The 23,154-nt window shown below is 40.5% G+C and overlaps 1 protein-coding gene and 1 long non-coding RNA gene across 3 annotated transcripts; one reads left to right on the forward strand and one right to left on the reverse strand.

Moving 5' to 3' along the window:
- Positions 1-2,369: 2,369 nt before the first annotated feature.
- LOC120646259 lies at positions 2,370-12,795 on the reverse strand. Its single transcript, XR_005664339.1, has 2 exons — positions 12,603-12,795; positions 2,370-2,934 (listed from the first exon to the last, which is right to left on the reverse strand). It is a non-coding gene; the product is annotated as an uncharacterized LOC120646259 (long non-coding RNA).
- A 1,228-nt stretch (positions 12,796-14,023) lies between these two features.
- LOC120644419 (short-chain dehydrogenase TIC 32, chloroplastic-like) lies at positions 14,024-22,759 on the forward strand. 2 transcript variants are annotated; one of them, XM_039921044.1, is made up of 8 exons: positions 14,024-14,177; positions 14,446-14,677; positions 21,338-21,417; positions 21,596-21,752; positions 21,847-21,925; positions 22,017-22,101; positions 22,254-22,300; positions 22,393-22,759. In XM_039921044.1, the coding sequence occupies exons 1-8, from the start codon at positions 14,072-14,074 to the stop codon at positions 22,552-22,554; spliced, it is 948 nt and encodes a 315-aa protein (XP_039776978.1). In that variant the 5' UTR covers positions 14,024-14,071; the 3' UTR covers positions 22,555-22,759. The 2 variants fall into 2 exon arrangements, with proteins under 2 accessions (XP_039776978.1, XP_039776980.1); XM_039921046.1 differs by having other exon boundaries at positions 14,037-14,177; positions 14,434-14,677.
- The last annotated feature ends 395 nt before the right edge of the window (positions 22,760-23,154 follow it).

Consider the following 23,154-nt stretch of genomic DNA (forward strand, 5'->3'; position numbering starts at 1 on the left):
GCATGTATGTCCCAACGGCGGACGGTCTGGCCTGTGTGGGCGGATAGTCCGCAGGCTAACAACAGCAGACGGTCCAGAGGACAGTCCGCCGGCTAACGTTCAAACGGGTAGCTCTTTTCGGACGTCCAAACTTATATGCAGACATTTTGGATGTTCGAACATCTTGACCGGCCGACAGTCAACCTAGTGGGAGCAGACCGTCCGCCACCTAAAGCACGTCGCCTATAAGGCGTTTCTGACATAGTGATTGTTTAATTGCAAAAAAAATTGGCATGAAACAATCTAAATTATCTATTGCATATACAAAAAGTTTTGTAGTCAAACCCGAATTCGACCGTCACTTTGACTCGAAATCGGAACGACTTCTTCACAACTCCATGGATCTTCTCCGGAGATGCTTTGATTTGTAAGGAGCATATGTGATAACTTGTGCGAAACCTTCTCAATTTTTTACCTTAGCCACCGCGTATGAAATCATGATACCACGACAAATCTTATGATTTTCAGACTTGGTTTGTTTTTTATAGAATTTTAAAACGATTCGGCCACATGTTCGTGGTCATGGTTCGTGAGAAAGATCTTCGAAATTTTCTTCCATTTCATGGATAAGATCTCACATTGGACTTCATAACGTGAATATCATTTTTTGATTCATTATATTGCATTATTCAAAACAATTGCAGTTTTTTTTAGATCAATAGGTAACAGTAATTGGAATAACATCGAGTGAGATGATGCGCACAAGAAAAGACATTTCTCTTTCTACATCCCGAAGGATTTATCTGCAATTTCTTATGTTTTTCAGGCTTGTATTGCACCATTGTTTCGGTGGATAGAACTAAACTATTCATTTTTATTTATTTCATGCATGCAACGTTATTCTATTGACCACTTTAATGGTTTTAGTCCTAGGTTGTTATTTACATTTTTTCTTCTACTATATCTTTTATTGTGTATCTTCATTTTTTAAGTTTAAGGTCATTTGCAGTACTTTTTAATAAATACGCATAAGTTTATTTTTAATATAATCTATCGTTGGTATAACATAATTAGATTGTTCACATACCATTCATTTAGGATTCCATGCTATATCATGAATTGTTCTTCCAGTAAAATTTTTTATTCGAATAAGATGATTTAATTATTCCTCCATAATTTTAAAATTATTCATATTATATAGTTTAATTGTTCTTCTTACATGATTTCAATCTCTACTATTTACACATTTTGAATTGTTCATGTTGTATTGTTTCGACTTGACTGTTCACATGATTGAGTGTTCCATAGTATGTTATGCTTTGTTCCAATAGAATAATTTAGTTGTACCTGTTATATATTTTATTAATTATTCTTTGTACATAATTTAATTTCTATTATTTAATAAATGTTTTGAAATTTTGATGTGGTATTAGTTTTTGCTTGATTGTTCACATACCATTGCTTAAACGTTGCATGGTATATTGTGCATTGTTTCAACAGTACAAATTTATTATTCCAAAATAATAGTTGTTCTTGTATAATTTTTAAATATTCCTATTATGCATTTTGATTGTTTTTGTTACATAATTTCAATTTGTACTATTTACAACTATCAAATCTCTTGTCATATTAGTTTTTCCCATGTGGTATAATTTCAATAAAGTAAAAGAATAATCGTCACAATAGCATTTATCAAAATAGAAAGCCTGATTGAATATGCATGAGCCAGCCTTCTAATTATAGGGCCATATGGTGTCACAAAATTTCTGTCCAGTTAGGCTATCTTGCTCAGTAAGGTGCTTGGGGCCAATATCTACTTTATTTTTTGAAGAAGGAAAAAGTTCAAATTACTCCATAAAGTATGATCGGCGTCTGGATAACCTCCTAAACTATTTTTTGGTTCAATTTATCTCCTAAACTATATCATTTGGTCAAATTAACCCCTTAATAAGATTTATCATTTTTGTGTATCCACACACAAGTGTAGTTTTAAGTTAAAATTTTGATGAATGATAGTGGACATCATAGAATATTTTAGAAAACTATCTGAAGAATTTTTCATTATAATTTTGATGGGGTATGATATTTAAAAATAAATTAACCCTTACAATCCAAAATTATAAGAAAAATAATGATAAAAAATTTATAATATATTTTTTGATATACTTTATGATGCCCACCACAGCCCAGCAAAATATTAAACTAGTATATGGCCCTGTGCTAACGCTACGATGACATTTGCTATGGTAAACATTTGGTATTAAAAAATAAATGACCAAAAGGCGGTAGGTAGCAGCGCGTGTTAGTGAAATGCACCAGGTAGAGAAATGGTGCAAATTCATCATTCGGCCAATCTATAAGTCCTTAGCAGTTTTGATCTCTGCGCACAATTCAAGAAAGAAGAGACAATTTGATGACTTACACAGTTGTGCAAAGTTGAAGAGTCTACAGCATTGATCTGAACAATGACTATCAAACAAGCATTGGATTCAAAAATAAAGGGAAAAAGGAGAATGTCTTATGCTGATCTCTTTCTGAAAATCTCTATTTGGTCTCATCAGTTTTACTCCACATTTTGGGCATGTGATTTTTAAATGACAATCAAATCTATATGGCTACCAAGTTCAGACATCCCGCACCCGGTCTCAATACTTGAAACCCGGTGGCTCCTTCAAGTGAACAGGGAGCACATTTCCGTGATAATTTGCTGCCTATAAATACATCATGCCATTTGATTGATAGTTCAAAATCAGATGGAACCAAAGCATATTTTTCCAATAGCATATGAATCAAGCATCTTACCACGATTTCAAGGCACGCCAGAAACATGAGATAGAAAGGATTGAATACAACCATGGTTGCTCTGCTCACATCTTGTCCTGAATTGCTATGTCGAGGCTCGACATCAGTTTCAGCACAGCATGTACACCAAGCTCATATAGGAACCCCTTTTGCCTGAATGTTTTTTTTTGCATCAAAATATTTTTACTTGTCAATGATTCCATTCAAAATATATAGCAAAAAAAAGTCAACGGATAAACTTAATAGGTGTGCATATAGGAGGTTTATATTGTTTGAATTTATTTGCCAGCAGCATTCACTACTACAAAACAGGCCTTTGTTCCTGGCCATTTGTCCCGGCAGCCTTTGGGCCCGGGACAATAGGTGGCTTTTGTCCCGGGTCCAACGGCTAGCCGGGCCAGCGGGGGGGACGGGGGCCTTTTGTCCCGGTTGGAGACACCAACCGGGACAAAATGGGAGCCTTTTGTCCCGGTTGGTGGTTCCAACCGGGACAAAAGGCCCGCGTAGCCTTTTGTCCCGGTTGGAACCACCAACCGGGACAAAAGTCCCCCCTTTTGTCCCGGTTCGTGCCTCCAACCGGGACAAAAGGCCTTGCGCCCCTTATCCCCTTCCCTCTCCCCCCGCCCGAGCCATTCAGCTCACTTGTTTTCTTGCTGTTCTTGGCTCGGGATAGAGGAGTTCTTGCTCATTTCTTCACCACATTTGTGAAGATCTTTGATTCCCCGTCCATCCATCTGCTCTAAAGGTTTGGGGCTTGTTTTTTCTCTTCTTCCTTGGCTTGTATAGCTCATTTCATACTTTAGAAATAGAGAAAATGTGTAGCTAGCTCATTTCTTGGACATTTAGCTAGCTAGATTGCATATGTAGGTGTAATTTTCTTTTAGATTTAGATGAGTATATGGATAGTAGAAATTTTTAGAATGAGTGTAGATACTTCATGTGATGTACTTGTATATATGACCATATTGTGGATAGTTGATTTTTTTATTCGTGAATGAATTAATGAAATGAGTATATTATAGAATTTTTTGTATTATGAATGGATTATTTTGACACTCTAGTGATGTATTTAATCAGGCTCACATCCAACGGTGGTGGCACTACCTTTCAGGGATACACGATGCGCTATAAGGACGTCACAAATCGGTTGGTCGCATCACCAGCACTTCCGATTGATAAGAAGACAGCATTTGACGCAGTCAGCATGCCGTTGTTGTACTGAGAGCATATGAACGAGCATGCTGCCTGTGCCAAGTGCTGTGCCTATTAATCGTAAATGTTGGTGCTGCGACTAGCCGATTGGTGACATCCTTGTACCGCACCGTGTCCCCCCGAAAGGCAGTGTCATCACCGCAGGGTTGAGGTTACTGACATATACATTTTCAGAAATAAAGGTTTATTTTTCTTCTAGAGGGTTTCTGGATATTGAAAAGAGTGTACTCCTGGAACTGAAGGGTGTCAAAGTAATTAGAAGTTATAGAGATTTCTTTCAATTAATTAGAGATTTCTTGAGGATTAATGATACATTTCGTCTTTTTTTATATAATTTCATTGTTATTTGCAAGAGTTATTAATCTGATCATTGTAATTGTAATAGTAAATAATTTTTGCTTTGTAATGGTAAGAATTTATAATTTTGTGGAAAATAAAGGTATTTTTCAGTAAAATATGGCTTCAGCAGCTGGAGGGAGTGGCGCCGGTGGGGGTGATCGTTGTCCTTCTGGAGAGAAGGGCACAACTCGAGTAGGTCGTCGGTCCAAAAAACCTAGTGCTTTTCATAGGGCAGCGCTCCGTTATTTGGAAAAAGAATATAGAGAATGCATGGCAAGGGGCGAGGAACCTCCGTTTGATCTTGAGGATTTATTGCGGCGTTACGGTTCGTCACCACCAAACTCGGAGGTTTCAGCTCCGCCATCTTATTCTGCGCCAGCAAGAAATCCGTTAGAACATTCTGCGTTCCAACGCAAGGACGGTTGAAAACCTATGTGTTGTTGACCGAATTTTTAAATTTCAAAGAGATTGATATTCTCGGACCAGTATTTCTACACAACATGTTCCCATTCGAAAGGTTCATGGGGGTACTCAAGAAATGTGTTCGTAATAGAGCTCGTCCAGAAGGAAGCATCGCCAGTGCCTACGGAACTGAGGAGGTCATTGACTTTTGTGTTGACTTTATTGATGACCTTAAACTGATTGGAGTCCCTGAATCGCGATATGAGGGGAGACTAACTGGAAAGGGTACATTAGGAAAGAAATCTTATGTCTGCACAGATGATTTCTCATTCAAGAAAGCGCATTATATGGTTCTTCAACAATCATCCTTGGTTGACCCATATATCGAGGAACACAAGAAAATTCTGCTCTCCAATTTCCCGGAAAAGTCTGAGGCATGGATTACACGTGAGCACATGAACACTTTCTGTAGCTGGTTGCGGAAGCATCTAATGCATAACATGGATATAAGTGAACAACTGTTCTTATTGGCTAGGGGACCATCTTGGAATATCTTAACATACCAAGGGTACGAGATAAATGGAAACACATTTTATACGATAGCCCAAGATAAAAAGAGTACCAACCAAAATAGCGGTGTTCGTATGGATGCCACGGACAATAATGGAAAAAAAGACACATATTACGGCTACATTGAAGAGATATGGGAGCTGGATTACGGTCCCAATTTCAAGGTGCCTCTATTTCGTTGCCAATGGGTTAAGCTATCTGGAGGAGGGGTAACAAAAGATGAGTATGGGATGACAATAGTTGATCTCAACAATCTTGGGTATAGAGACGAGCCATTTGTCCTAGCCCAGGATGTCGCTCAGGTTTTCTACATTAAGGACATGTCCAGCAAGCCAAAGAAGGGGATCAACAAGCAAAAGGATGAGCCTAAGCGACACATAGTTCTATCAGGAAAGAGAAACATCGTTGGAGTGGAGGACAAGACAGACTTTTCAGAAGAATATAATAATTTTGTTGCCATTCCACCTTTCGAAGTAAATGCTGATCCATGCATCCTGCTAGCCAATGATGATGCTCCATACTTGCGCCGTGATCATAATCAAGGGACATTTGTGAAGAGAAAGTATGTTACCGCTAATCCTTCATGTACTTGAATCATTTTATATTATTGTATAAAAACATAATCGCAATTCGAATACTTTTATTATATATGTACTGTACAATTATATTTTATGTGTTATTTATATTATTTTATATATTTTTCACTTAATTACTAGACTCAATTATAATTTTCATTCAATAATGGATTACTCAACTAATTTTATTTATTTCATGAAATTACATTCACATTAACACACTATACTCTCTCACTAATACACACAATCTCACTAACACACACTATCTCTCAAACTCACACACTACTCATTAATATCATGAAATTGCTTAATTTTATCTAAAATTCACTTTTTAAACGTTAATATCGTGATAGAATCCACTTTCTATCGAAAAGCAACAGTTTGAAAAAAAATTTCACCTAATATATTTTTGCATGGTCAAAATAACAAATATGATTTCAAAAAAGTTAGATATTTCATTGACCCAATCACTTGAATGAAAATTAATTATTTTTGTTGCGTGTATCAAGTTTATATAGAGATAAGAAATTTTGTTCCATAATTTTTGGAATCATAATTTTATTAACTGAATTAACAAATGAAAGCCAATTTTAAAAGAGAAGTTAAAAGAAACAAAAACAAACATAACATTAGGCGGGAACGAGGGAAAACGGGCCCCTTTTGTCCCGGGTGGTAGATCCACCCGGGACTAAAGGTGGGCCGCGGGCTGGGAATTTTCCCGGCCCGCCCAAAAACCCCTTTTGTCCCGGGTGAATCCACCACCCGGGACAAAAGGTCCTTTTGTCCCGGGTGGTGGTTTCACCCGGGACAAAAGGGGGGGCCTTTTGTCCCGGGTGAAGCCACCACTCGGGACAAAAGGTCCTTTTGTCCCAGGGTGGTGGCTTCACCCGGGACAAAAGGCCCCCCCCCCATATATTTCCTAGCTTCCTCCCTCCTTCGCCCTTCCTCCCTCCCGCCGTCCGTTCCCCTGCTCCCCCCACCGCTCGAGCTCCCCGAGCACCGCCGCCGTCGACGTCGCCGCCCAGAGCCCCGCCGCGCGAGCCCACGTCACCGAGCGCCGTCGTCCCTGCGAGCGCCGCCGCCATTGACGTCCGCCGCCCTCGTCTTCGCCGCCCCCGGCCTCCACTCCGCGCGCACGCCCTCGTCGGCGGCCTCCACTGCACGCCGCCGCTGCCGCCGCCCTGTTGTGTGGGTATTCTTCTGTTCTTTTACAGATCGGGAGTTCGTGACACATAGTTTCTGCAAAGATAGAAGAGTCATTAAGCACTATTTTTTATGTCGCTTTGGAATTTGATATTATTGTTCTGTAAACTGATATCACCTTATTATGTGATTCCTGGCACCAAAATCCAACAAGAGCTCTCCATTGATGTTCATTTACAGTTGGTGGTTTCCCTTTTATGATTTCATCTATAGACCTGTCTTCACGATTGAAATACTATTTCTTCAACTTAGATTTGTAGGCTCTCCATCTATTGTTAACAGTCCTTAGGATCCAATCCCTTGAGAGCTGTTAATTCGTCTTTCATCATATTGGTATTGCGCAGTCCTATTTTGATGATCTTCAAGGTAGAAAAAGCACACTCAATGCTCCCTGTTGAAACTGGTAGAGACAAGAAGCAACCGAAACAATATATCATTCAAGTGTGCCAAAATAATATCTACTGAATATTTGATTCGCTCTATACGTTCTTCTATGCAATGCTTTCTTGGTATAATTAGTATTGCTTTAATTAGATGAATCTCATTACAAGCTAAAACTACATTCTTTGTGGGACAAAATTTGGATGCAAAAAACTATACTTATTTTGACAATGGAGAGAGTATCATATACAACTTATGGACCCAATTCAATAAAGCCTAGCAAGGAAGCCCAAATGCAAAAGAATCATTCTCTCCGTCTCTGCTCATAGCTCGCCCTGAGCCCACGTCCCCCCCCGGCTCCGCAGTTCGCCCCAGTGCGCCTCCGGCCCTCGGCTTTGAGCCCTTCGCCTTCGGCCCTCGGCCCTCCGCCTATCCCTAGCCGCAAATTTCTGGAGTGGATTATTTAGATAATTTTTAAGGGTTTTATTTGTATTCATATTTTAGTTACGATGGACCCGCGACACACAGACGCGGAAGATGAACAGTTCCTGTTGAATATGATTGGCGAAGGTCAAGGAGATGTCGCTGAACAAGCTGATGATGGCAGCAATACCGACATATATTTGAATATGTCCGGTGATGGAATTGAGGCACCATCTATTCAGGATGACGCTGCTGCTGAACAAAGTGCTAATGTACATATCAAAACTATACTTATTTGTAGTGACAATCATATTTTCATCTGAATCTATATGAATACTATGAATGTTTTTTTATAGCCGTCTGGATCATCGTCGCAGCAGAAAAAGACGAAGCGAGGCCCAACAAAAAAACTGGAAGGGCGGTTCATTATAACGGAAGTTGGTCCTAGATGGCGAACCGATCGCTCCAGAAGCTGCCGCCAAAAAATTCATAAGACAATCCGGATGTATTGTTAGGGACCACATCCCGATCAGCTTTAGGCTCTGGAAAGCTTCCAATCCAAGCGAGGAACGGGATGCGGTACCCGAAAGAGAAAAAGAATGGTGCTGGCGGGAGCTTAAGAAAAACTTCACGGTTCCAGCTGAATCCGAAGAGATATGCAAGCGCTGGACCCTGAGTAAGATGGCCGAACAACTGCGATCATTCAAGAAAATTTTGACGAAGAAATATATCAAGACCGGGACCACACCCGTATTTACCGGCGAGCTCGAAAAGCTCAGGGGTCACTGGGATGCATTTGTGGAATACAAGTCTTCAGAGCTTGGGCTTCAGAAGGTGCAGAAGGTCCAAAGACAACGCCTCGAAGAAAGTGTACCATCACACTCTAGGCCAAGGAGGCTACAAGCTTGCAGTACCCAAATGGGAGAAGATGGAGCAGGATCTGCTTGACAGAGGCATCCGACCTGCGACCATGAACTGGCCTGAAAGGTCAAGGACCTGGTTTTATGGTCACAGGGGGAAGCTTGGACCCATTGACTGGTGACTGCATCTATGGGCCAAACATCCAGCGAGCAGCCCAGAGACTACAGGAGGCCATACAAGCAGCGGCCGAGGGAACATTCCAGCCGGATAGAGAGAGGGACGAGCTGACTTACGCCCTTGGGAATCCAGAGCATCCGGGCCGCACAAGAGGCAAAGGCGTGGTTCCGTGGAAGTATGGGTTCAGGGATTACATTGATTCATATAGAAGCCGGCAAAGAAGAAAGAATGATGAGCGGGAGCACCTGCGAAGGCTAGAGGAACGGCTCATGTCACACGATCAAAGACTGGAGGAAGAGGTTCAACGCCAAGTGGCCGTAGCAATGAGCCAGCAACAGCAAGCGCAAACGTTGCCTCCAGAGCCTAGTGTCGCAGCCGATCACCTGTCTCAGCGGAAAAGTAGCTGCGCTTCCACAGACGTCGCCGCTGCCGAGCCCACGGGGATCCAGGCCGCAGTTGAAGCGTCGGCCCCGCAGCGATTTCCAGTGGATGAGATCACCCACCGGACACCTTGTGACCTGCAGACTGCCGTTAAGAACTTAATGTTCACTGTTGCGTACGGTACCGCCATGCCAACCGAACCAGGCGACGTGTACCACGGGCAGCAAATTCCGCCTAGATACACAAGAGTTGGCGTGGAGCAGGTGTGCCAGGGTTGGGAGACGCTCGAGCTTGATATTCCTGGAGGCGATGGGGAGAGGACACTAGCAGAAGCCATTCATGGCTACATCCTATGGGATAAGCGCTACATTGTCCTAAAGTCGGATGATCAAACACCAAGACCGGCATCTCAGCATGCCTATCCAAGACCGGCATCTCCGCAAAACTCCCCAAGGGCAGCACTGTCTCGGCAAGGTTCACCGGCACATTCTCCATCACCATCATCTCATGCGCCGATGAACACTCAAGCGTCACCGTCGCCTCCATGGTCACCCCCTCCGCCGCCGGCAAAGAAGCAGAAACGGCCTGCCGGCAAAGAAGGTAGCTGCACCGGCTAGGGAGCCTCCAAAGAAGAAGGAAAAGAAGAAGAAAACCAAGGAGGCTCCTATTAAACCCTGGGACATGAGCCTTGAAGAATGCGATCGGATAACTCAAGAAAGAGTTAAAGAGCACTTCAAGCCGAAGCCGAAGCCGGAGCCCGAGAAAGTGATAAATCCGATAGATTTGAAATTTTTTAAGGGAATGTGCGAAGCAAATAAGAGAAAATTCATTCCGAGAGACCCCCCTTCAGACTACGAACTGCACAATTATCAAAACTACTGAGAAAAAGAAGAGACAATCAAAGTCGTCGTCGTCCGACGTTCCACAGCTCGGAGCCCAAAAGAAACAATCAATAGAGCCTCTCGTAGTGGGACAGACGACGCAAGAACAAGACTTTGTTACATTTCTGAAAGAATCAAACCTGACGGCCGCTCAGATTGCAGGGGGAGAAGATATTCCAAAGGCCGATGTGGTCGTCAAATGGACGTTTGAGATCGGCAAAACTCTTGTACCCCCCGAAGTAGTGTCTGTGCTTCCAACGCAAATGTATAAGCTGCACCAGCACTACATGCGTGCGATGGCCGATTGCATCTTCATGCAGGGCGCAAAGATTAAAGATGACGATTTCTTACGGGGGGAGGCCATTCTATGGATAAACTGGGAAGAAATTTACCAACTATTCCATCAGGAGGCCCTCGACATCTCTATGGTCGCCTTGTGGGTTCTGTAAGTATTTTACTCTCCTTACGTATTGTTTTGCATGATCTCAATATACTGATCTCTTGATTTATTCGGTATCATGTAGAATGGAGATACATACTTGCAGAAGAAAGGGATACTCTCACCTCGGCTTCATCGACCCAATTACTTGTAATTGGAGGCTTCTACGCGACAATACCGATGAGATATTCCAAATGTTGTTCAAGTACATAAGCGTTTATCACAACAAGCAAATGATATTGTTTCCTTACAACTTTGCGTGAGTGATTCCTTCCGTCTAACTCTTTCTATTCTGTAATCGAATTGTTTAAACCTTGACTACCAAGAACTACCTCCGTATAATCTTGCAGTGAACACTTTGTCCTAATTGTCATAATTCCCGAGAAGAGCCTACTCGTGGTTATGGACTCATTGAGGAGACCTCCAGAACAATACGAAAATCTTCTTAACATGATGAAAAAGTAATTCTACCACTACTCCGTCCATGACCGATAATTTGAATCACTTTGTTACTTGACTATAATTGTTCTAATCATGCACAGGGTTTGGAAAGAATTCGCTAAAAATCATACAGGCAAATTTGACAAGGAATTGAAGATCAAGACAGATTTTCCGGTACGCGCTTGGATGATTCGTTGCACGATTCATTAGTTTTATTATATATTCATGTAAATACCTGATAATTTCTTCTCTCTTAAAGTGTATGAGGCAGAAACCAGGCACTGTATTGTGCGCATACTATGTATGCGAGAACATCCATGGTCTGGTAGGTCCTCCAAAGGGCTGGACAGATTGGGAGGAGGAAGTAAGTAAAAAAACTTGTTAATATTTGAACTCGTATTTTAATTAGTCGAAATTAATTATCCCCTTTTTCCATAGGTCGGGGAGATGCGCGATAAACTCATACCGGAGGAAAAGGTTATGGCGATTCAAGAACAATTCTCCGGATTTATTGTTGAGCAAGTCCTCGATCCAAAAGGCGAATTCTACTATGATGGAATATCTAATATTGACAATCACAGTAAATATGACAATATACGCGTATATATGTAATTAAGAACGAATATAACTATGTAAATATATATGTGTGTCTATGTATTAAATTTCTATTTATGAGTATGTATGTATGTATTAAATTTCCAAAAGGCGAATTCTACTATGTAATTAAGAACGAATATACCTATGCAAATATGATGGAGTATGTATGTATTATATATATAAGCACTCCAATAATATATATGTGTATATATATATATTTATATAATATTGGTCCTAGACATTTTCATATGTAAAGGAATTCACATGTATAGATATGTGTATACATATATATATATAAGTGAATTAATTTATATATGAAAACTATCTAGGACAAATATTATATAAGTAACTATATATATATATATATGTATATATTAGTGGAGATCATACACACTGAATTCCAATACATAAGTTTAATTGAAATGCAAAAGTATAATTGAAATAGAAAAAGAATTGAGAAAAGAAAAACATGAAAAAAAAAGAGACCTTTTGTCCCGGTTGGTAACACCAACCGGAATAAAAGGGTGCGCCAGCCACGTGGGCGCTGGCTGCACCTTTTGTCCCGGTTGGTGTTACCAACCGGGACAAAAGGTCCTCTTTTGTCCCGGTTGCCACACCCGAGACAAAAGGGCACCCCCTTTTGTCCCGGACAGGCGTTCCCGGTTGGGAAACCGGGACAACAGTGGTTTCCCAACCGGGACAAATCAACGTTTTTGTAGTAGTGATTTAGGTTAGCGTCATGAATATATAGGGATACAATTTAGAAGCAGAACAATGAAACAATGTAAATGGAACTGAATCACTACTCCCTCCATTTTTTAACTTGACAAGTCCCAGAAAATTCAGTAAAGGGAAATTTTCATGAATAGGACTCTAGATAATTTCAAGATAACACAAGGCAACAAAAATCGGCAAATGGTTATTCACCAGCAAACTCACCATGATGTGACCAGCATTGCTGCCAGCCACTTCAGGGCAATTCGCATCTGAGCATTTGTGCCAACCTGCCGCAGAACCACGCTCCACATCAAAGTGCCAAGGTACTCAATCTGGTGCTCATACTCGCACTAGTGCTGGACCCAATATCACAATTCAGGGATGGGGGAGGAGCTCCACTATGTGAAAGACAAGGCAGCAATAAAGGAGTGCTATGTCTGCAGCGAGGTACGTGTGTAATATAACTCTGGAAGTTCAAACCGGCTAATTCAGCCTACTGGAAATTGAAGTACATGACGCCAATAACAGGAAAGCTGCTGGGCTGATCAGCCGTTCGGCTGGGCCTGTGCAGCCGAACGAGACTGGAAGCGACGGGGAGGGAAGAGGACTGGATGGTGTTTTTTTTTTCGGGGAAAAATAGTTTGGAAGAGGGATCGAACACTGTCCACCGGGCGCGACGTGGGGGCTGGGTGCGGAGGGGGGGCGCGAGGGAGTGGATGAGTGATGATGGTGTGATCCAAATAACCTCGGCCGTCGGATGTGAGTGAGTAAGAGAAAAGGAGGGGTTACAGTGCGATTGGTGCGTTGATTTTTAATGAGTTGTTTTTCTGAGTGCATTTTGTTGGGCGCACCGAGGGAAGTCCATGATTGCTGGGGAAATTTTTAGGGTGGTAGTAGATTTATTTGAATTGCTGCATTTTAGGGTAATAAATAATATAATAATAATAAGAGATGGAGATAGAGAAGAGAATAGATAGAGATTTAGATTTCACTTTTATGTGGAGAAATAAAAAAGTTAAATTATAAGAAAGGGTAAATTGAATCAAATGACATTGTTTACGGGATAATTTGAACCAAGAAATAGCTAAAGGGGTTCTTTGGACCTTTGTCATACTCGAGAGGAGTAATTTGGAATTTTTTCTTTTAAGAATAAGGATAATGTTGGATATCCGTCCATATCCATATTTATGTCAAATACGAATTCACATATAAGAAATTTTGACAAAGGAATTCAGATACATTCATTTTAGTATCCACTTTAGAAACGTATGTGGATACAAATATCCATATTGATGCATTTTGCACCCCATTGTAGAACGGGAAATAGTGAGGCCATTCCCATCCCTGATCTGTAGTATTAGTAATAACGGTTGGAGTTATTACAAAAGCCCATCTCAACATTGACCTAGTACTATTGGACTACGACAGGTTATGGCAGGGTTCTGAATGCAGAATGGTGGCAATCAATCAACACAGCGATGCATCTCACATGTCATCGCCCTCCAAGAAATGCATCTCAAGTTGCCCTCAGAAATACAAATAGTAATTGCGCCTGCTGACCAAAATAATTGCGCCTGCTGACCATCTCTTTCTCCAATTGTTATGTATAGTGTTTAAATATTGGCATTCAGCAGATTCTAGCCGTCTAGTCCAACAAACATTAATACAGTGTCGTCCGAAACTGCTGCTTGATGTGGTGGTTCTACCGCAAGGGGCCCTCGGGCTTCTCCAGCGCCTCCACGGCCGAGGAGGTCACCGCCGGCGTCGACGGCCGCGGCCTGGTCGCCGTCATCACAGGTGCAAATACTTACCTCCCTTGGCCTGCTCGCTGTACATGCTCACTGTCATTCCATCCCATGGCGTTCGGAGTTTGCAACCATGACAATCACCTCTGGCCTGGCCGGAGTTGGAACGACGGCCAACCCGGGCTGGCCGGAGGAATTCAGGATTCCAAGTCTCTCCGACCAACCCCGGGCTTGTCAAGGATCCCGAGATTGCCATTTACGGCAAAGCAATGACATGTGGTGAGCACCTGAGCTGATGAGCCTCCTAGCTGCCTGAGCAGGTGCGTCGAGTGGAATCGGGCTGGAGACGGCGCGCGTCCTGGCGCTGCGAGGTGTGCACGTCGTCATGCCCGTCGGCAATGTCGCCGCCGGGCTCGCAGTCAAGGAGTCCATCGTGGCCAAGATCCCCGTCGCAAGAATTGATGTGCTGGAGCTGGACCTCAGCTCCATGGCATCGGTAAGGAGATTCGCCTCCGAGTTCGAATCTCTGAACCTGCCCCTGAACATTCTCATGTAAGAACGAACAAATCCTTCTACTTCATGCTAGTACTTTACCAGGTACCGCAAAATTGTCAAAAGACAGCCTGAATTTTTGGTGTCCTTGTTAGATATGTAGGATCACTAGGCTAAGAGTGAACCACATCAGGGAGCTGAGATTAGGGTTTCATACCTTGATTTTGAGCTCCCAGCGCCACTTCTCCTCTGTTCTTCTTCTCTTCTTTTTGTAGCGTCTTAGGGCATGGGAGAAGCCTTTCCCAGTGCTGCTTGTGCCTTTATGATTGGGTTGTAGTGGGTGTAGTGGGCAGAGCCTTAGGGCAGTCACTAGGACGTTTTTCTGCCCTGGGGTTTCATCCCCTTAAATAGTTGAGCATAGCACACTGGGGGCACCCCCTTTAGTGTGTTCTAGAGATTTTTGACCTCCAATCAAGGTCAAAAATGGCTGCTTTGTCAATTAGTTTAGGATGACAGATCACATTCACATCTGTTCACACTAACATTCTCCCCCTTGATCGTCAGACTAAACTTATAAGTCTACTTTTCAACAAGATGACGCACCAAAGCAAAAGCATTACAATAGTGAATCATACACATACCACTGAACCCAGTTATTAGTTATTATAGTACGCCACCTCATATCAAACGAACTTCTTTAACTTAGGAACTCCAAACATTTATTTCTTATGCTTATATATAAAACTTATGGACTCACTTTTCAAAAGATGGTACACCAGATCAATCAATCACTGTAGTCAATTAAGTACCACATGACTAAGTGACCATGGTTCCCATACAATATCAAGGTGATTCCTCTTAGGCTTATGGGGAGATGGGGTTATAAAAGTCCTTGAGTGCAGTTTGTTTTCATTTATATGTACTAAACATATATTTATCCTCATATTTATTCTTATGTGCATGCACTTTTAAAAGAGGAAGAAAACCAACGTATTTCCAGAACCATATCTTGTCCCTTAGTTAACGGGCTGTCATTTATCTGTTATGCCGGCAATATATTAGGCAAGCCTCTGAACATGATGCCCTAATACTTTAGAACTTACGTCACATCACTTAATGCTTATATTTTGAGCATCATAATCTTAGAACTTATTTGATACTCAACACTTATGACATACTTAATTTGTCAAGCACCACTTAGTCTTAAACATAGTTCATCTAGGCTTCGAATATTCATGTTTGATTCTGGATTCAATCTTTCACAATGTCTTAGGTCTGGGAATACCTCACGACATGTTACTCGATCCAAAATTGCACTCTTTTATTTAATAATTTTTGGCATAATTTGCTTAAAGCAATTTTTTATCTTTAAAATGATATGGATCAGGGACACAAATCCATATTTGACAGTGTATAATTCAGGACATGCCACACTTTAACTTGCATTTATTAATGATGCCTTTAGGTAAAGTATTGGTTGAAGCCTTCCACATATGATTTCTCCCACAAGAGTGTTGATAATACTTTATGTGGAATTTCTTAGTATCAACACTTCTTGTAACATAATTGTCCAAAATATTGGATTTCTTACTTATGGGCATGCAACATAACACCTTTGCATTTATGCAAATAAGGCAAAATGTTCTTAATTGATTTTTCCAGGGGTCCAGTCCTGGACTAATTTCCCAGATATCCCGGTCCTTTTAAGGATACTTAGGGCAATTTATAACTTAATTAAACATATAATGCTTACGTTTTCCATTACATAAGCAAATTTATTACCCTTAATGGGAATCAACCCATTTCCTGGACCTTTTATCTTGGTGAACATTATTGTTCAAAACTTAAGAGATATCACCAAGACAATCTTAGTAAACAGATAAAAGAAAATCTGAATCTTTATGTACACAATATCCCTATTGTTTAATAACTTATTTCTTATTGTACTTATGTATCACTTATGGACTCCAATAATTTTTCAAATGATGAGCAACGAGTGTCATCCAATCTTTATGACATATTCAATCCCTTTCACATAGTGGGATTGATCAAAGATCTTCAAGTGGGCACAAAGGCGCCACAAGGAGCTAAAGCAAGTATTCATAAGTGAGCTTTGCTTATATTTCCTTTAATAATATTTTTCCTTGCTTTAGAGCTCCCATCTAATTCTCAACTTAGCGACATTAGTGGTGAGATATGATACTGAAATAGTATTCAGTTCTAAGGCTAGCATATAGCTCATAATAAGAATAAGAATAACATTGTTAATTAAATGACACATAAGAAACTAACACATGATAAAGTTATCTTAATATTTTTCTCAATATTTAATTCATACCTGCCATAAAGAGGTGGAAAATATTTTCTTAATGAAGGTTCCACTCTCCCCCTCGAAATGTGGTCTATGCAATAGTACCATATTTCGAAGAACCTCTATTTATTTGTTTGTTTATCCTTGTTACAACATATAAAAATAACATGAATGTATACATTGGAAATAAATATAATTTTATACTAATAGAATCTAATGACATTATCCTCCTTTTCATAAATACAATTCTTTAAAATTTAGTATTTTTCTTACTTAGAGACTCATCTTATTACCTTGTCTTAGTCTTATTTCCTTGAGCTTAATGATGCCCATAGCCATATCATATTATCTTGCCTTCATTGATATGAAGGAAACAACTCACCACTAATATCAAATGTGCTTTAATAAATACTTATCTTGGGGATTACTCCCCCTGATTCTTACATTTATCTAGAATTGAGGGATTGCTCCTTTTTATTCTGATATTTGTCCATAAGTGACTTATCTTAATTTTTTAATTTTTTAATTTTTTTCTATTAGGTATTGATGATCAATAAAATCATTAATTTCTCATTAATATTCTTAGTATTGAACTTTTCTAATAGGAACTACACCTCTTATGACACTTGTATGTGCCATCTTAGTTATAATCTCAAGAACCAATGAGGTGCAGGTAAAACCACTTCTCTTCTGATAGTGGTATTTAAAACAATTTTTATTAGAAACTTATGACTTAATTAATTTTTATCATCAATAGGGATAATTCATAAGTTTGATTTTGCATACATGAAACAGATGTGCTTAGTGCCACTCATTAGTTTTCATCTTTAGAGGCATGTGATGCTTTATAGAATATTTTAGCAAGCATCAGCACAAACTTCTTCTATTGAACCAGTCCAAGTCAGCTTTGGCCAGAAATAGAAAAGAACAACAGAATTTTGTGAACTAGTACTTATTCATCAGCTTTGGCCAAAAGAATAAGTACAAGCCACACTTAATTTCATGTGCATAAAACTTCTTTTGTTGAATCATAACCCAAATCAGCTTTGGCCAGAAGTGGATTAAGACCAACAAAAGTATTGTGAATAGGTATTTATCAATCAGCTTTGGCCAGAATGATAAACACAAGCCACACTTAGTTTTAGATATAAACTCCTTTCATTACTCCGATTCAAAATCAGCTTTGGCCAGAAGATGAACCGGAATAACAAATTTTTATAGTCACACATTCACCAATCAGCTTTGGCTAGAATGATGAACGTATGCCACACTTAACCAGAGTGTTATTTCTTTTGCAGCGGAAACTTTATTGAAAATGACACATATGCATTGACATAGTTTCTCATTATTCATATCAGTCAGTATTAGCTTAATCTGGTAAAACTCAGTTTATGATTATGACAATATTGCTCAAGAGCTGGCAACTTAGGAACTTAATTAATCTTAGTGACACATTACCATAAACAACTTTAGTCAGTATATAGTCATGAGTCACAAAATTAAGTATAATCTTCGAGGTGAGAATGACATATGACTACAAACAACTTTTGGTCAGTATGTAGCCACAAGTCAATTAATCATGATATTCCGAGACTCTTTTAAGTAAATATTTATTTATCAGAGGACATCTTTATTAAAATAAACACAATTTGTCCTCATATATTACTTTAGTATTCTTATCAACATTATTTGTGGCACAATTAAGAAAATATTCAAAAGCCAGCTTTAAGATTTATGTCCAAAATTGGACTCACTAAGTATGCATGGCTTAAGAATAATATACTTTATTAATAAATTAAATCATGATAACCCATGATTGTAAACAACTTTGGTTAGAATATAACCATGAATCACCATTGAAATTTTGATCTTGAATAAAAAATATCCCGTTGGATTGATTCCAATCTAGGACAATTATAAGTTAAAGCCACTTAATTATTAGAATTTGTGCATTCCAATCATTACAATAAGTGATTCCTTAGTGTTATTATTAATGGAATGCACATTTTCCAACCGTAAGTAAAAGTATTAATGACATCAACCAAATATGGGCCATTATTTAATTTCTTAGAGGATTGGCCATTAAAAGATGTCATTATTTGATTTTCCCAAAAATGGGTCTTAAGCTTCATACTTAACTTATGGGCATATCAATTCTTGTGAGTAAAACATGCTCACATAATTGATAATATTTACGGGTCATAAGATACTTTACTATTAAGCCTCAATTTAAGTGGCACATAAGTATGTGGCAGATAGCTTAATTTCATAATGAAAGTAATTCATCATCATAATTGGACCATAAACATTTCAAATAATACTTCAAATAGACTTAAAACTTCACTGAAAATAATCCCAATTTAATTGGAGAGTATTTCATAATTTTTTTAATTTTTTTAAATTGTGACATAAATTGTGTTAAGGCAAAATATAAACATAATAAAATACTTTAGAAATAAAGTGAAGTATTAAAGCATAATGAGAATACTTAATCATAAACATAAGGAAAAATACTTAATCATTAATGGAGAAAATTTCCATAAAGTTTGGCCCAAAACAATATTATTTAAGCAAAAAACTTAATTATTCATAAATTTACCATAATTTTACTTAATTTTGGCCTTAATTAAAACATTACTTATGACACGTAAAACAATAGCTTTATGTAATAGCCATAATATGTAAAGATCATAAAATAAATATGAGAGAACTTATTATTCTAATTATTATTTGCTAAAAGTCAATAAAATATCTTCAAAATTAAACATGAAATAATATACATACTCATAATATTTAAAATCAAAATCATATTTATGGCCTAAAACAATATTATCTTAGCCCAAAGGCTCTTTTAAGCCCATTACTATGCAGCCCAAAGTTCAAAATTAGAGGAGAAAAACATTCTAAAATTTTGACATTATTTCCGGCCCTTCATTGAATTTAGCCCATCATTATTTTGGCCCATTAATATACAGCCCAATTTATATGTCTTAATTTCCAGAGAAAATACCAATTAAAATCGGCCCATCACTCATTTTCCGGCCCAGGCCGTTTTCGGCCCGGTCCACTTTGGCCGCCGCCTTTCCCTTCCCGGGCCCCAGGCCCAAAAACCTGGGCCTGGGTTGGGAATTCGCCGCGCCCGCTGGCCTCCCGCCGGCCCGAGGTGGCTGCATCGCACGCGTGCCGTCGGATGCACATCCGATGGCCGTCATCGCGCGCCACGCGTATCAAAACCGCAGCGTCGGCGCTCCCCCCCCCCACTAAACCCTAACCATTTTCTCCCCTCCTCCTTTCTTTCCTCTCCACTGGCGGCTGCGGGTGAGCGGAGGGCGACGGTGCCGGCGACGCGGCCCGCGGCGGAGGAGGTAGCGGCGCCGTCGAGCTCTGCTCACCGGAGGTGCGCGCGGCCGCGGCCGGCGTGCAGTTCCGTCGAGCACCGCTCGTCGGTGCCCTAATACCGACCTCCTGCGCGCGAGATCCACGGGATCCGCGGTGGAGGAGCGGATCTGGCCCATGGCCGGTCTTCCGGCTATAGTGGCGACGATGCCGGCGGCCACGGCGAGCACGGGAGGCGCGTGGCCCCGCGGCATCCGAGGTCGCTTGCCGAAAGCCGTCGGGTGATGGCGGCGACGTCACTGACACCGGTGACGAGCACAGCAGCTCGGGATTCACTCCGGTAAGCCACCATCACCCCACACACCCTTACATCTTTAGGATTAGGGTTAGGGTTCGTGAGTTTGGGGAAAATTTGGGGATTTTTCCTGTAGCTAGGGTTTCGGATTTTGGGGATTTTTGGGAATTTCTTACAATTAGTACTTACTTGATTCAATTCCCCTCCTTCTTTAATGCTTGAACCGAAACCCTAGGGCCCTTAATCTTATAATTACAGACGAACAGTGTAGTTTGGGCTTAATCTTAGGGCAAGAACATGAACTGGAGCATGGGATTAAACACTTAAGAGGGTTCAATCTTAGGTCTAGATGGCTCTAGTGCCATTGTTAGATATGTAGGATCACTAGGCTAAGAGTGAACCACATCAGGGAGCTAGAGATTAGGGTTTCATACCTTAATTTTGAGCTCCCAGCGTCACTTCTCCTCTGTTCTTCTTGTCTTCTTTTTTGTAGCCGCCTTAGGGCATGGGAGAAGCCTTTCCCAGTGCTGCTTGTGCCTTTATGATTGGGTTGTAGTGGACAGAGCCTTAGGGCAGTCACTAGGACATTTTTGTGCCCTGGTGTTTCATCCCCTTATATAGTTGAGCACAGCACACTGGGGGGCACCCCCTTTAGTGTGTTCTAGAGATTTTTGACCTCCAATCAAGGTCAAAAATGACTGCTTTGTCAATTAGTTTAGGATGACAGATCACATTCACATCTGTTCACACTAACAGTCCTGACTGTTCTTTTCGGCAGCAACAACGCTGGAGTTCTGACAAGGAACCGCACGTGTTCCTGCGACGGCCTGGAACTGCATTTCGCAACAAATCACATTGGTGTGTCCTCTGCGCAAATTATTCAAACCAAATTCTTTCTGCAGCATCTCTTGTTTACCTGCCTGTAGAAGGTGTTCCTTAGCTTGCTGACTGTTCGTATTTATACTTGCTCCTCTGAATTATGACCTATGAGAATGATTCCTGATACTGTAGTAGCATTTGGCTTGAATGCATATAGGTCACTTTCTTCTAACAAACCTCCTATTGGAGAACATGAAGAGCACATGTAGGGACAGCGGCACCGAGGGACGGATTGTCAATGTGACATCAGTAGGGCATGCCATGATGACTTATCCTGAAGGGATATGCTTTGACAAAATTCATGATCCTTCCGGGTAATCCAGTCGACATCAATTTGAATTCTCTCCCAAAATTTGGAATGTTGCTGCATAAGTAACACCAAAAGGTTTGTTATCTGTTTTGACCCAGTTTGAATGACTTTATTGCTTACTGCCAATCCAAGCTTGCCAATATTCTTCACTCCAATGAATTATCACGAATTTTCAAGGTACATCAGCTCTTTGACACTGAATAGAAGTTGTTATATATATGGATGCATGAGCTGTTTAATAACATGAGGAGTTATCTTCATGGAACAGGAGGAAGGAGTGAATATTTCAGCCAATGCCGTTCATCCTGGTGTCATCATGACTAACATTTTTAGGGACAGGACTATTGTCGGTGGTAATTTTCTCAATCCTAACGGTCGATGTTATTGTTTGAAAACCACAAAGGGCTTCCAACACATTCAAATATCTCAAATAATTTCTGGCTTGTAGCCTGGAGCTCCGGTTGTAACGATGTTTAATTTGTGACTGTTCCCACTATTCTTACAGCGTTTTTTAACACCATTGGAAGAATCATATGTAGAAGAGTTGAACAGGTAGGCATTCATCTCAGCTCTTATTTTACTGCCGCCCTTGTTGCCGGAACATGGATTGACCCTAATTAACTCATTATTTATCTTTGCTAAAGGGTGCCGCAACGACATGCTATGTGGCGATGCATCCTCAAGTGAAGGGGATAAGTGGAAAGTACTTCGCCGATTGTAACATATCCAGCCCGAGCTTACAAGCTTCAGATGCTGAGCTGGCCAAGAAGCTATGGCAGTTCAGCTTGCAGACAGTGTCTTCTTGATCAAGCTATGCTTGCCTGAACGAGTGATGCACGTATTGTTGTACTTAATGCTTACATAGCTCTTCCGGATGTTTGTTATCGGTGTATTTAGTTACTGTGCTATGAATCAAAATGTCTCAATCTTGATTCAAAATTTGAAATTCAAACCACCCTACTATCTTATAATTCAGGACATTTGGACTGAAATGAATAGTTATTGTGGCTAGAAATCATGCCTTTTGTGAAAATTTACCATCACAGCGGGATTCAGCTTATTTGCCATGTGCCTAGCACACGGCAGCAAAGAGCTCAAGGCAAATGCCAGCCGGCAAAGCCACCTTTGCCGTGGGCCCTTTTTCAGGCACATGGCAAAGTGCTAAGATGGCCCTCGTCAAAAAATAACACTCCGCAAAATTTGAATGGAAAAAAAAAACCTTAAACAAATGGCAAGTTGCGGCATTTTTCGCGCAATATTGACACGCTACGCGTCCGGCGGGATTCGAATGGTGACCTCCCCCTCACGCGTAACCCCCTCTACCACTGCATCACTCTGTGACTTGTGTCTAGAGTCCGTTTTGGTTTTCCTCATATTATACTAAACCGAGTATAAATTGCTTGTTT

This window comes from Panicum virgatum, chromosome 8K (genome assembly GCF_016808335.1).
Source record: "Panicum virgatum strain AP13 chromosome 8K, P.virgatum_v5, whole genome shotgun sequence".
NCBI lineage: Eukaryota > Viridiplantae > Streptophyta > Magnoliopsida > Poales > Poaceae > Panicum > Panicum virgatum.

Excerpts from the sequence above, each read along its gene's own strand:
- LOC120644419 (XM_039921044.1), top strand. The coding sequence starts at position 14,072 with ATGTGGTGGTTCTACCGCAAGGGGCCCTCGGGCTTCTCCAGCGCCTCC. Across the intron at positions 21,753-21,846 it reads AAAATTCATGATCCTTCCGG|TTTGAATGACTTTATTGCTT; the intron begins GTAATCCAGTCG and ends GTTTTGACCCAG. Across the intron at positions 21,926-22,016 it reads AATTATCACGAATTTTCAAG|GAGGAAGGAGTGAATATTTC; the intron begins GTACATCAGCTC and ends TTCATGGAACAG.